The following is a 15489-nucleotide window of genomic DNA, read 5'->3' as shown; positions in this document are numbered from 1 at the left end:
AAACTTTCTCAGTTTATATACTATTGTATTGGAACCTAAATTAAACATTTAATAAATTTTTAATACAACAGTTCCCCCTTTGAGAGTTCTAATAACTCTCACAAAATACAAATTTAGACACTTAAAAATTCATTCTTGTAACTTGTGATTGTTACAGGCACATAGTGCATGCTCTGTGTTGATTTTCTGTAATTGCATGCTGACACAGAAACAAACATGCAATGAAATTACTTAACAATTAGTTAATAGTCATGTGCCTCAACAAGTAAAGTCATAACATAATGATAGATTTGCAAATCATTAGCTAATGATTAATTAAAGCAGACAACTGGAAGTTGAAGTGCATAGCGTTGACTAATTGTGGTAATTAACACATTAATTTACACTGTTAGTTAATAAAATATGTTATTAAGGAATTAATACATGATGACACGTTTAATTAATAGCAATTCATTTATTACTTAATCTATTAATCATATAGACTCTTTATTAGTTGCTGATGCAGTAATAATTAATTAATGGTTTAGTTCTTCATGAGTCATACATTAACTCATGATTATCTGTGCATTAGTTAAGTATGAATTAATGCTTATTAGTGCACCCGTATTGTAAAGTGTTACCTAATTGTCATCTGGTGTAATTTTGCTGAAAGATCAAGAATGTCTTGTTGGATTTTGTTCAAGTTCTCTGTTGGATCCATTAACCCGGTGCAGCACTCAGGGCTGATAATGGTGCAGGCTCCCCCTGGCGTTGCAAGAATGTAATCCAAGGCCACTCTGTTCTGTAAGATCATTATCTTGTGCGAAGCGAGAGTGTCGGTGATGTTACCCAAGGACAAAGCCGTCTCATTGACCAATTTCTGTACAGAATTCGATAAGCTTCTGACTTGATCAAGGAACTGTCATGTGCAGTGCTGCCATGATGCGTTGCGTCAGCTTAGATAACATTTTGTTGATTTTGTGGCCAGTTGTCACTATATTCCGCTGAAATGATGATGCAATTATTTGTAATGATGATTTGCATTTTACTACCATTTGTTTAATTTGGGAAATAACTCTTGATTGACTTGTTAAGTCAAGTCACCTTCATTAATATAGTGCTTTTAACAATATAGATTGTTTCAAAGCTTTACTGTGATAATAGGAAATTAAAGTAAGAGATGGTTTTGGCTTTACAGCAGCTCTAGAATGAAGTTATTGTCCAGCTAAAGTTAGTTTTGATTGATTCACTTCCGTTGCAAAGATCAGTAGGTATTAACTTATGATAACTTAGACGATGTTATTAACTAACACCACACTGTTCTAACAGAAAACCCTTAACGCGCTCTGGCCTTAACAACAGTGCCCGTTGGCTCGAGAACGGGTGAAATAAACCTTGAAATAGGTTCCAAGGTGCAAGCCTTGAAAAATGGGGGGGGGGGTTGGGTTGTCTCTGCGTAAACTTCAAAAACGCAAACCTGTGTTGCGCCTGGCAAACCTGTGTTGCGCCTGGCTGACGCCTTTTCACCAATGTTAGGCATTTCTTGTCAAACATTGGTAATGTAGCAGAGGACACAAGCTAGGCTGATTTTAGATTGATTTTACCTATTCACGACAATGGGAGGGGGTGAGAGGGCCATGGTTCTGAAGTCACGGTTCGCTACTGATTTAGAACTTCAAATAAATAACTTCACAGGCCATGAACACATCAATACGCAACATTGTGAAGCTATGCGCAAGTGTTAATTTCGTCAGCTATTTTATTCATTTAGTCTTAGTCTTAGTCTTGTGTCAAATGTACTCTTTCGTTTTTATCATATTTAGTTAACCTTGTTCTTTTTTTGTTTAGTCCAATTTTAGTCAATGGAAATGTAGTCTTATTTTCATTGTGATGCATAATGATTAAATTGATCATCTCAATTATTTTGCCCAAAATTAATGTTGATGAGTTGCTCGATCGGTTGGGTAAAGCTCAATTTTGTTCGACACTGGATTTGAAAAGGGGAACGTCAATGTCCCAAGACAGAATGTCCGTTTGGATCCCACCGATTTGCAGTGCTTCCTTAGTTTGTTCAGAAATGTATTGCTAAAACATATTACAAAGACTGTGAACTGTGAAGTACTGAATTGTGGAGTTAGACCATTAAACAGTTTTTCAACTTCGCTATTTTCCGGATTTTTTGAGCAGGTCTAAAACGGGGCTCGATGACGTACTGGAGCCACTGAGCTCCTGGACACGCCCCTACTCGATGACGCACTGGAGCCCCTGAGGCTGGCCGCTCCATTAACAATAAAAAAGAGCACATTCACATCAGTTTGGCGCTCAATCGCGAGTTACTATCAGTACTATTATTAGTTACTACAGCCTACAGTTACTAGTTAGCTATGTCTTCGTCACGGAAATGCATACTACCTGGATGCGATCATGTACAAAACAGATCGGTGTCCTCGATCACATCAAGAAGAGGTGGATTAATTTTGTGAAGAGCCACCTTGATGGAGAGCTGAGGATCACCACCAAAACCCGCCTCTATAGTGATCATTTTACACGGGATAGTTTTATAAAGTTTCGTCGGAGACAACTGGGATTCACTGATAATCCGCTTTTACTGGTGAATGAGGCCGAACCGACTGACAACTGGTGCCATCATCGGCAGTGCGTGCCCACCAATGTGTGTAAGTTGCCTTGTGTGCTTATGTTATGATTATTATAATTAACCTACAGGGCTGCCAACTCTCACGCAATTGACCCAATTCTCACGCTCTTATGCCACACCCCCGATTTCTCACGCTGAAGTGTCAACCCGGTCGCTCAAATGCCTGAAAGATGAGTTTATCTACCTGTTGAGCCACTCGTGATCGACTAGTTATACCGCAAATTAGTTAAAATACCCCGTAATCTATCTAGAGCAAGCGTGCATGCGAGACAGATATTGTGCTTCAAACCGTTTGAGAGCAGAGACTAGCCTACGGCTAATTTTTTCAAGATTTTGATAGCTTATTTTATGTACTTGCTGGCTTTTTTTATCATTCAAATTTGGCTGGGTGGCTAATAACACATTTTTCTGTGATATGACAAACTCAGAACACATACTTAATTTTGACTTTACAGGGACTTTAAGAAACTGTGCAATTGGACGAGAGGAAGTACAGAATCTGGGCTTACACACAGATAATGGGCAGGTGCGACCGCAAATTGATAACTGCAATTGCAATTGCAGCCTACCTGAGACCCTACAACTAAAAAGGAGGTGAGAAAATTAATTGGGACAGGCTGGCTATTAAAGACGCTTTGTGCACAACTATGCGGACGTCACCAGCCCCTGGACTGATCTCACAAGAAAAGGGAGCACCAGATCTGGTCCAGTGGATAGAGCATTGTCAACAGACTTCTAGTCGAGTGAAGGATGCACTATATTGCAGACCTTTGTTACATTCTCCTGATTTTTCTCTCCCTTTTGTTTTGCAAACGGATGCATCAGACTGGGATCTGGGACCTGAGTTGTCCCAGGTGGTGGAAGAATCTCTGGCCTGAGTCAGGCAGTGGGAGTATGTGGCAAGGGGGCGTGGTTTTGTTGCAGAAAGAGAGCAAGATTGCAAGAAAATATTTTTTTTCTGAGAAGCTTTTGTTAAATAAATACGTTAAAGAGTTGCACAGCAGCTCTTTGACCGGAACGCCGCCTTTTCCTCGACCAGAAAACGTGAAGCGCCACACATACGTTTTCTGTCCCAGGGACACACACATTAACGTACAGGCTTCCATGGGCTGAAGCCTAGAGGCCTACAGGCTGCACGAAAATTATATTTTTCAAATAATTATTTATATATATGGGAATTTACAGCTTTTTTTTATGGTGTATAGATCATACCTGTAAATGTGCATTTCAGCCAGTAAAGTTTTGATGCCATTTTCTTTTATTATTGCTTCTGTATAATGTATATAATAATGTAGAGTTTATAAGATCAGCTCTGCTTTATGTAACCGCTATACCTACTGGCAAAGAGTGAATTTGCATATTTGAATGTGATGTCCTGAGAGCCTTTATGGGATAAGAGTAAAGGACAGACAGGAAACGACAAAGGAGAATACTTGGGCACATGATCAAGAAAGGACAAAGCCAGTAACATTTGAAACTTGGGTGACCTATAATGCTATTGCGAGACATATTTGAGCTCCGCCCATGAGACTGTTGCTTCTACCCAAATAGAATTTTCTTTTTAAAAACTGAGGAAAAAACAACATGTAAAAACAAGTTATCAAAAATTATCTTTGATCTGTTTCTTAAAAAAAGTGAAAAAATATTGATTTTGAATTTGTTTCTCAAATGCCGTTTTACAACAAACAACAAAAACAAGTGTTTAACTGCACATTTATTATACACAGTGGTAATTTCAAGGAAGGAACAATATTTTCCAATCAAATTGAGAAGTTTGTAATTCTGATAATGATATATATATAGTAGATATTCAAAAGATGCATCCTACCCCCACTTAAAAAAAAAACAGATTCGCTGTCTGAGTTGATAATTGAAAAATGTTATAATTTTATCTTATGACTTCTGATGCTTATTGGCCTTTTCTCTTTTCTGTTCTTCTTTATATCTGTCATATCTTCTCTTTTTCATCTTGTTCTTCAGCCCAGTTTTCTCATCTTTCATTACAGGAACAACTTCTCTCAGCTTCTGAAACTTCTTTAGATCAGCACAAAAAAGTACCTGAGACACAAAAAGACACAATAAATAGGTCATCAGTGTAAAAAATATAAATATTATTATCCAATGAAAGTTGTACAGTATTACTCACAGACTGTGCCCAGCCAGCATAGGGACCCCAGAGTTTTCTAAAGAAGTCACCTAGAAAAACAGGATCAAAAATGTACCTCATTTACTTTACTTGTAAAGTAAATATTAACTTTTTTTTCTTTTCTTTTTTTAAGAAAACGCGAGTGGAGTTTGTCAGTCCAAAACTCACAGGCACAAATTGCTAGACTGTTGTGTGTGGTTGCCAGGCAGAGTATATTATGGGTACTAACCAATCTCTTTGTAGACTCTATCAGTTAAGGTCTTCTGGCTGTTACCGGCAGCAAAGTTGTAGTCACGTTTGGCGATCTGCCACACATGTGTGTCCACAGGAAGAGCCTCAAACTTGTCCAGTGACATCAGACATACACAGTCAGCCACCTGATCCCAAGCACACATATATTACAGATGTAACACAGATGTTTAAAGATATGATAATCTATGCGTTTAACAGCTATAATGATCAGGACAGTTAGGCTGAAATAAAATAAAAGCCCTCATGTAAAGGGAAGTAAACCAGTAGAGGCAATAAAGGAGCACATGCTAGAAGCACTATCTATGCAAATGTGTTGCATTGTATTGCAAGCATGTGTCCCATTGTACATACTGTACTTGATAACAATGTAGTTAATCAAAAGTTTGAATAGATTAATATTAATCAAGCTTTAAGCACTGACATTTTACCTAACTTTAACTTTAGCTCTAGACTGCATGATAGTGATTGACCTGGAAGAGAAAATCCTCCATAGATGATGGAACTTCATGCAACGCGTTGCAGTTGCGAGGGTAAAAGTGTATGCATTCATGTACTGCTATGCGTAGAGTATTTTTATGCAAAAATGCTGGCTTAACAAATAATTACTTTGAGACCAACTCCAGGAAGAGTTCTCAGTGCATCTCTGGCATGCAGGTAGGGGGCGCTGCGGAGCGACTGGAGCCAGTCAGGGCCATGAGAGTTCACAATGATTTGTGAGCTCTGCTGCAGGAAACGAGCACGGTAGCCAAAACCCAAGTCTCGCAAACGCATCTCCACACTAGGGTCTGAATACAAACAAACATTCAAATATTAAGCATTATCCTTCTCAGAGCTTGTTTAATTTTGCATTGTGGTGTGTCAATGATTTAGTTTTTTAAACACATTTACTCTTATTAGTCTGTCTGGAATATATGATTGTGATGGGTCAATATTGGCATTCAGCAGCCAAATATTTTTGCATAAGAATGCTAAACTATATAACTGTTGTCACAGGCAACCTATTTCTTACATATACTTATATGAGAGATGTGAAAATAGCACATGTGATCTCATAAACTATAATTATTTAAAGGGATAGTTCACCCAAGTTCTTGAACAGATTTAATTTAGCTCTTTATTCATATATAAACATTAAATCAACATAGATAGACAGAGCACATCAAATATGGTAAAAGGATACTCAACGGTACATGCTCGATGCGTGAGAACAAACCTCATTGGTTCTTGCGGAAGCTCAATTGTGCTTGCATTACACATGAGAACACATGTGCATCAAGCAAGCACGTTTGAGTTTCTATTTATCATATTTGATGTGCTCTATATGTACAGTATGTGTATTGATCAATATTTTATATTGTGAACAAAAGCCTAAATCATATAAAGCGATCAAACTTGGTTTAAACTGCCCAATTCATATGGACGTTTTATTGCATTGAATGAGATGAAAGGGTGTTGTACCAGCGCACTTTAAATTAAACGAATACATGCTTTAAACACTGCAATACTTCATGTTCTAGAGACCTGACAAACACATCTTCCCTTCATGTTTTTATTATATTGATATTTGAATATAATTTGTTTCATTGAAAAGTGTCACTATTAGGGCTATGAAAAGATTAATCGTGATTAATCACATCCAAAATAAGTTTGTGTTTACGTTTATATATATATATACACACACATGTATATATTTAAGAAAAATGTGTTATTTATATAAAACATTTTATATATAATATAAATTATATATAAAAGTGTGCACAGTATATACATGCAAATATTTCTTAAATGTATACATGTGTGTATTTATATATACACAAAATAATTATATTCAGTACACACACATATTATGTAAACAAACTTTTATTTTGGATCCGATTCATTTTTTTCACAGCCCTAGTCACTATGTGTTAACATGCAAATGCATATTTTATATGTATAGCTATATGAAAAAAAGTCTCAAAGTCGCCATGGATGATGAGTTCGGTTGAAATTAATTAAATATGCTTAATGGGTTAAATAAGCTCAATTAATGAATTAATTTCATTTTGTCGGCTGCTTCATTCTGTTCTGTGAGATTTAGTCAGAGTAAACAGCTAAGTACAATTTATTTATATATTGAATCCATATAAGACACTTCAATTGTTGTATGGTAGAATTTGGTGGTAGCTCAAAAGGCATGAAATAGTAGTCCATTAGCTCCTCTGCAGACACCATTGTGAACTTTCACTGCAAATATCTGTACTTGATGTCTAAAGGTGATCAACTTTTTGTCAATATTGCCATCAACGGGCAACCAGATGAGACACACGACGATCTAAATTATCCAGATAGAAAGTTATTGCCCATTTTTAATGGGAAATTACCCAAACAATCGCTCGGCAAAATTGCCCAGCAACATTGCTCAAAAAGTTGCCCTGTGTATCATCACCTTAAGAGGCAAGTGCTGTCATGTAGATAATATGAAATAAATACAAACACGAAGTAAGCACCCCAACAACTCAAAACAATGATTATAAAAAACTACTTCAAACAGAAAACTAACTTAGAGACCTTAAAACATTTTTAAGAGTGTTTATATTGTACATTATTTAAAGCTACTTTTGCATTTCATATTGATTTGAGTTTATTAGTAACAGCCATAATTGTTTTGATCACTGACAAAACGATTGTGTGGAAAAAAAAGAACATTACATGACAGTAGAGTGCTAGTATAGCTACCTGTAAGATAGATAGATAGATAGTTTTATTTAATGCCATATCAGCATCTAAGGCTACTTTCATGGCAAAAATAAAAAAATAAAAATATCATATAAACACATTCAAACCAAGCAAACAAACACAAGAAGTCATATTATACAAAGAAATAAAGTAATTCTACCAGTAAGATCTTGCAGAGGGGGAAAATCATGATAGACCACATCATCAATCTTGCAGAGAAGAGTCCCGAGTGTCTGACACAGTCTGTCAACCATCCCCTGAATCCGTGAGATGTGATTGTTAGAGCTACAGATGAAGGAGAAAAGACACTCCCTGGGATCTTGACGTAACAAACGCACTCCTGAGATATTCAAAAAGACACATCCACACACAGATTAAAAAGGATTTTTTAAATTAAGAATCACTGTTCAAAAGAAAGCACTCAGTAGATTTTAGTTATGTTCCACTTGCTAATATGTCAGTCGTCGTGGATCTATAGACACAAAGTTTGTTTAGTCAAAATCAGTGAGTAGTATTTGGCTGGTCATCTGATTTCAACATGTCTGGCTTATGAAGCAACCTGCTTCCTGTAAAATAAATCAGCTTTTATTAGGCTACTTAAACTATCGGTCAAAAGTTTATTAATTTTTTTGTTTCTAAAATAAATCTCTTGTGCTGACAAAGGCTCAGTTTATTTTATCAAAAATACAGTAAAAACAGTAATATTGTGAAATATTACTTTAAGATTTTTTAAATTTGAAAACAGGAGTAATGGCTGCTGAAAATATTCAGTGTCACATGATCCTTCAGAAATCATTCGAACATACTTATTTAGTGCTCAAGAAAAATTTATTAATATTATCAATGTTAAAAATAGTTGTTTGAATAGTTACAGATAGGTTAATAGATACAAATATGATGTGTGTAAATCTTCTTTAAACCAAAAAATTACACATGAGTGCACCTTGAAAGGAGAAGAAAATACTGTGATTGTTACCCTCAAGTTGTCTGAAAACATACAATAACCAACGGGTTTCAAAGTGTCTGGCAATGCACCATAAAAGTATAAAACTAGTCCATTAATTATTTTTACATCTTCTTAAAGGTACACTATGCAACTTTTTCCCCTCTAACGGTTAAAGGGTAACTAAACCCCTGGTCTGAGCCTGACTCCACCCACTGGCAATATTTAAAAAATGCTGGAAAAGTGGGCGGAGCCCAGCAGAGGGGGGGCGTGCACCTGAGACCCGTCTTTCTTTAGGCAAGGGTGTGGTTAGCTGGTGGCTGCTTACGTCACGAACCACCCCAAACATCCAATAGGAAAATTCAACTGCAGTAGCCACCGTTCAACCTGAAGAGGACAGCACTCAGACGTTTTTACACCATATATTGTAGAATTAAAACACTTTACACCCAAATGTCAAAAAAAATTACTTGGTTTAGGGTTTAGTTACCCTTTAAAAAACAAAACTGCATGCAACTGCATTCAAGCTTCAGCTCTGCGTGACTGTGCAGATGAATTTGGTTATCCTACTGCTCATAAGACATTCACTAATTGCCTAAAGGGATAGTTCACCTAAAAATGAGAATCCTGTCATTAATTACTCACCCTTATGTCGTTCCAAACCCGTAAGACTTTCATTCATCTTCAGAGAGCTAGCAACTTCAACTTTGACGCTTCAAAAAGTTTCTAAAGAGATCGTAATACTAATCCATATGAATCAAGCGGTTTAGTCCAAATTTTCTGAAGAGACTTGATTGCTGATGAACCGATTGAATTTAGGCTTTTATTCACATATAAACATTCATCAACTCACACATCAGTTGTGGAAAACGGAAGCTCAAGCATATTCGCTTCACGTGGGAGAACCAATGATGTTCATTATCATGCGTTACTAGGGATGGCGAAAACTAAAAATTTTCTTGACCGACCACCGAGCCTCATTAGCCGGTTGAACCGGTTAACCGATTAGTTTAAAAAATATGCCACACTATTTGAAATAACAGCCATTTCGAGCCGCGCCTGCAATTTCGCAACTCTGTCGCATCTCTCTCTCTGCCTCCCGCTCACACACACACACACACACACACACACTGCCCCGGCGCCGCTCTTCCACTCACGTCACTTTTTTAAAATCCCCTACAGCGCGAAACATGAGTCCCGCAAACGCGGGGCAGAGGAGCTTGTATGTAATCGGAGGACAAATGGCTCCTTAGTTTCGAAATGGTTTGGGTACAAGGTGATCGCTTTGAAAATAAAGGCGTTGGTCTAGCGTTAGAAGCTCATTTGAAACATTGCAGCATCTCATTTAAGAAAATGACAGCTCCGAAGAGACTCCGCTTAGTTTGAGGTAACGTTAGTGCTAACAATAATAAAGAAAGATGATGATCATCATCACCTTATCTGTTACCACTGAAATGTAGATGTAATGTATTTCTACAGTATTACTACTGTATTTAAGCACTGTATCACACAAGTTGCAACTTACTGTATCATTCTTTTTGGTGAAATGGTCCCACACACTAACCTTACGTTTCTTTGCACGCTTCATCCTGTCGTCTGCCCTTGCTCTAACCTCCAGTGTTTTAGCCTCTAGCCTTTACTTTTCGCAAACCTTGTGAGTGCGCGAACCCAAACGGTGTGACCTCGCGCCAAATGTTTTTATTGGTTTATTAAGTACAAACAGGCGAGTTGTGAAAAATTGAGTGTGAGGGATTTGTTCACTTCACACAAAAATATCTTCGAATAAGATGGCTAACTGTAGTAGCGTTTAGTCCACTGTCTATAATAGCCTAATTTCACTTTTTTTTTTTAACCGACAACTTTGATCGGTTAACGTTGAGACGGTCAACCATCGGTCAAACGGTCTTCGGTTAGCATCCCTATGCGTTGCGCAGCACGTTTGAGCTTCTGCAAGAACCAATGAGGTTACTTTGTTCTCACGCGTCAAGCAGCTTCGGTTGAGCTTTTGTTTATGTTAGCTGATCAAAGTTTAAATGTGAATAAAATTCTAGATTAAATCTTTTCATTATATAAATAGGCTCTCTTCCGAAAATTTGGACTAAACCGCTCAATTCATATGGATTAATTTTACAATCTCTTTTACAAACTTTTTTTTGGGGGAAAAAAGCTAATTTACTATTGTTACTGTTCGTTTATTATCATTTAATATAGTTAATAAATATCACAAAGACTGCAGTTTTTCTCCAGATATCAGCAATGGCATGATAACAAATGTGATATTGATTTTATACAAGTTTAAAAAACAAGTTAATATTAAGTGACTTACATTTTAGACAACATATTGCCTGTTTTTGCTCTATTTCGCCAACCAAAACAGTTCAAAACAAAGCCACAGCACTGTAATTGCGTCTCTGAGCAACACACACCCGTGTTTCCTTACTGAATGAGTCAGTTTTTCAATAACACTTTGGAATAAGGTTTATTAGTTAACATTAGTTAATTAACATGAACTAACCATGAGCAATACATGTTACTGTATTTATGTATATAAAATATAATGTATATATATATATATATATATATATATATATATATATCCACACGTTATTTCACACAGTGCATTAACGAATACAACTTTTGATTTTAATAATGTATTATTTGATGTAGAAATTAACATTAACAAAGATTAATAAATGTGGTAGAAGTAGAGCCTCATTGTAAAGCGTTACCGTTAAATCAACTACTAAGATGGATTAAGACAGTCAAATGCTTCCTGAATTATCAGCCGTTTGAATGAATCGGTTGAATCTCTCGGTTGAAGGCTAGTACTGGCGGTTTTAATCATTTCAAACATAAATTATGTTTAAACCATCAAAACATTATTTATGCATTAGCAGCTGCAGGTTATTCATTTGCCACCTCTGAGCTGCATTAAACAGTTGGTGTAAATGCATCTAAATTCCACTTCAGATGCAGCTTCTGTTTCTCCTCTCCATTGCCCAAGATAGATTTTGTTGACACTCATTTAATCTGATTGGTAATAGCCCTATTGTGTCTTATTCTTATAATTAAATTTGATTAAATTTTGGTATAGCCGTTCACCGATCCACTCCCTGCTCTGCTCAAAGGACTATATAGAACTCACATGCTGACGATAGGTGTAGCTCATATGGTGGGGTCAGACATGAGGGGGCCCCTCAGATTTGCGCTACGCCACTGATTCTTTCAATATATGTAAAAAAGCATCACAAAAAAATCAGCACAACTGCCTTTGTGATGAAGAGGAAATCATATTACATGAGAAAATTATAACAGAATTTTCATTTTTGGGTGAACTATTCCGTTAATTAGATTTGTACCTGTGAAGATGTTTGCTGTATGCTTAAAGTGTGGATCTGCAGTGCTCCAGTTCCTGTAGAGATCCTCTAATTTAACACCTAACTGGAAATAATCTCTCAGAAGTTCCTCCTCTTTGTTGTCAGGTTCTGACAGGCTCATTCCCACCTCTTCCTGCTTCATGTCAATCAATCTTTTTGACCTCTTCCCCAATAACTGCTCCTCCTCTTCCACTTTTTGTTTCTGTCGGCTTTCTGTTCCTGGATTTTTTTGATGATTGTAAACATAATACCATAACGTATCCTCTGTTTGAGTAAGCGTCCACACTTTTCCCCGCATTACTCCCGTCCAGTGACCATCTGCAGTCTCACGCCATCTAAAAAAATACAATTGAACAGATATTCATACACTTAAAGAAACATTATCAAAAATCAGCTTTTTTATTTTTTATTTTAAGGTATTGTACAGAATGAAATACTACTTTACGTACAGTGTGCTATGTATGGTATGCTGCTTACTGTATTTTTAAATGCAGTACAGCCCATATTTACATATCAGTACCTACTCAGTATTTAGCAGCTTGGTGGGAGTGTTGTTAATTATTTCACGTGTCTTGGTAGGCAAGTCAAAACACAATATACACAGACATCTCAAAAGGTACAGTATAAAACAGCATGCTTAGGGTGAGAGACGGTGTGAAATTAAAAATTAAGATTGGCTTGGGAGAAACAATGATTAACATTATAAATGGAGTAAATAAAATGCTACAAAAGCATAGAATGTGACCCTTTTAAAAGAAATGTTTCTTTTGAAGAGAACAATGAAACTATAGAATATAGTTTACCTGAAGGTCTGACCACATCCCAGAGTGAGATCCAGGCGAAGCTCTGACTGTGGACATGTGAGTGACCGCCATGCCTTACAACCCACAGAGAGCAGAGCATGCTGGGACATTATGCAGCTTTGATCCTTACACCATTAGGACATATCAAGTCAGCTACTGTGATAACTAAATAGAAATAATAATAACAACAATTCAAGGAAAGAATAAAATAAACTGAAATAAATTAAAACATGCTATGAAAATACACATATGGTTTGCACAGAAGAAAAGTTTAAATAAATTAGGTCTGTAGCACAAAGAGACAAAATATAGCCTACTTAATATACCGTGTGCATGCTGTATATATTCTATATGGCGGAAGTAACAGAAACAACGTTTTTTCACAGAAATAAGTATAGCCTACTTCAGTACAAAATGTTTGCAGTCTATTGGGCAGAAACTGTTGCCAGTTAATCACTGTGTTATATGGACAAGGGGCGCTCAAGGTGCATTCAGATCTCACTTTGTTTGTTTTTCCGTCAATTCTTATAGTTACATATTGGAATGTATACAATATTGCTTGAAAATATATGAATTGCAAGGATTGGTATCTGAGATACAAATCGAAAACCGTCCTATAAGCTCTGAACGAGGTGATTGGTTTATCCTGATCAGCCCTGAAAAGATCAATAGACTCACAACGCCGTCTAGATGTTTCAGCATCGGCAGAGCAGATTTAAAGTCGAGCCTCCAATGCTAACAACTACAACAACAACAAAACGCTGCGTTGGGGAGGAGGCAAGAGAGCGTTTTTGAGACGTGTTTTTTTTCAGTACGCCGAATAAACATCTTTTCACTTAATGAACTGACAGCCCATCGGCTAATCTTCAACATTGTATTAATCTTCTTTTTCCTATTCAATTTTATGACAGATTGAACACCATTCGGCGCATTACCTCCTCCTTCTTCTTCTTCCTTGGTATTTTATGGCTGATGGCATCCACAAAGTTGCATTACTGCCACCTGTAGTCTATTAACTTGTCACTTCATAATTATATTCGTCTTTCCAGTCCAGTCCTCATTAAAAAAATTAAACAAATATTTCCTCCCCTGATCACTATTCCCATATTCTAATATTGGCTACTTTTTACATTAAACTGCCCTACACCAATTTCTTGTAAATTATATTTCAACTCTTATCTTTCTTGTGTAAATTTCCTCCATTAACATAAAAATGTGCTTAACTGTTTTCTCCTCTTGATATTCATCGCATTGACCTGTGGGATGTTTTCTTAATATACAAAGAGTTCCATTTAACTTACAATGCCCAGTCCTGTGTCCATTCATTACAACTTTGTTATTTCTTCTATTTGTTGCTTTTATTATGCCTATTCTGAATCATGTATAGATGTCTTCCTTTTCTTTCATGATCCCATTGATGATCCCATATTTCCATAATACTTTTTTCCACATGCTCTTTCTTTGTTGCCTCTTTTGCCAATTTATCAGCTTTCTCATTTCCCTGTATGCTCGCATGCGCTAGTATCCGTATATGTTATACTTTTTCTTGTCTGCATACCCTTGAATTTATAAACAGGATTTCATCTAATATTTATTGACGGTTACTAGCTTTTCCAGATTTAATACTCATAAGAGCTGATAAAGAGTCACTACATACTAAAATGTTGACATCCCTGGACTGTTTAATCCATTCTAATGTAATTAGCACATAATTAAACTCTACAAGCATCTATCAAGCTAATTTCTATTTAAATTTTAGGGGATGTACTGTATACCACAGACCCTGTTGCATCCGTTTGTAAATAGTTTGATCCATCTGTAAAAATCTGAATACTATCTTTATACTTGTTGTCCTTATATTTATAATATACATCCGATTGATAGAAGCTCTAGATCAAACTTCGGAATTTCCAAAGTCCAAATTGGTTTAACAGGCCATACCACAGAATTAGAAAATAAACTTCCACTTCTTTTGCAAATAAATCACCTGACCAGCCAAAACTTTCTTTCTTTCTCTGATTTTCCCAACACTTCTGTAACACCTTTTTTGTTTGATGATTATCCTAATGCCCTCTAAGATTTATTCTATAGTTTCCTGCCAATTGTTTCCGTCGAAGCCACAATGGCATTTCACCTCCCTCAACCTGAAGTGCACATACTGGGGAGGTTTGGATTGCCCCTAAGCATATTCTTAAAACGCAAGCTTGTACAATGTCAAATTCAGCTTAGGGGCAATCCAAACCTCCCTCAACCTGAAGTGCACATACTGGGGAGGTTTGGATTGCCCCTAAGCATATTCTTAAAACACAAGCTTGTACAATGTCCAAACCAGTTAACACAGTCTTTGCTGCTGACCCATACGTAATACACCCATAGTCTAGTTTAGATCTTATTAAAGCAATTTAGATATAGGCTGAAACACTGCTCCCCATTCCAACTCTGCAAGACATCTTTAGCACTTTTTTTACATTAATTAACTGTATACTTTATATGTTATCTCAATGTTAGTTTTGTATCAAAGTATAAACCCAGAAAAGTACTCTAATTAACTCCCATACATTTTTTAATTAATTTCCTTGCCCTTCTTTTTATTTGTAAAAAACATTACTTTTGAT

At 36.4% G+C, this 15489-nt stretch overlaps 1 protein-coding gene across 2 annotated transcripts; it reads right to left on the bottom strand.

Moving 5' to 3' along the window:
• Nucleotides 1-4334: 4334 nt before the first annotated feature.
• Nucleotides 4335-13857, bottom strand: ogg1 (8-oxoguanine DNA glycosylase). 2 transcript variants are annotated; one of them, XM_077224535.1, is made up of 8 exons: nt 13810-13857; nt 12875-13039; nt 12054-12406; nt 7912-8091; nt 5640-5818; nt 5011-5158; nt 4782-4831; nt 4335-4693 (listed from the first exon to the last, which is right to left on the bottom strand). In XM_077224535.1, exons 2-8 carry the CDS (start codon nt 12982-12984, stop codon nt 4529-4531), a joined length of 1185 nt encoding a protein of 394 aa, XP_077080650.1. In that variant the 5' UTR covers nt 12985-13039; nt 13810-13857; the 3' UTR covers nt 4335-4528. The 2 variants fall into 2 exon arrangements, with proteins under 2 accessions (XP_077080650.1, XP_077080648.1); XM_077224533.1 differs by having other exon boundaries at nt 13553-13826.
• Between the last annotated feature and the right edge of the window lie 1632 nt (nt 13858-15489).

Source organism: Siphateles boraxobius, unplaced genomic scaffold (assembly GCF_051911475.1).
Source record: "Siphateles boraxobius isolate OS27281-9 unplaced genomic scaffold, OSU_SipBor_1 9, whole genome shotgun sequence".
Taxonomy (NCBI): domain Eukaryota; kingdom Metazoa; phylum Chordata; class Actinopteri; order Cypriniformes; family Leuciscidae; genus Siphateles; species Siphateles boraxobius.
This window is presented reverse-complemented; position numbering and strand designations above follow the sequence as displayed.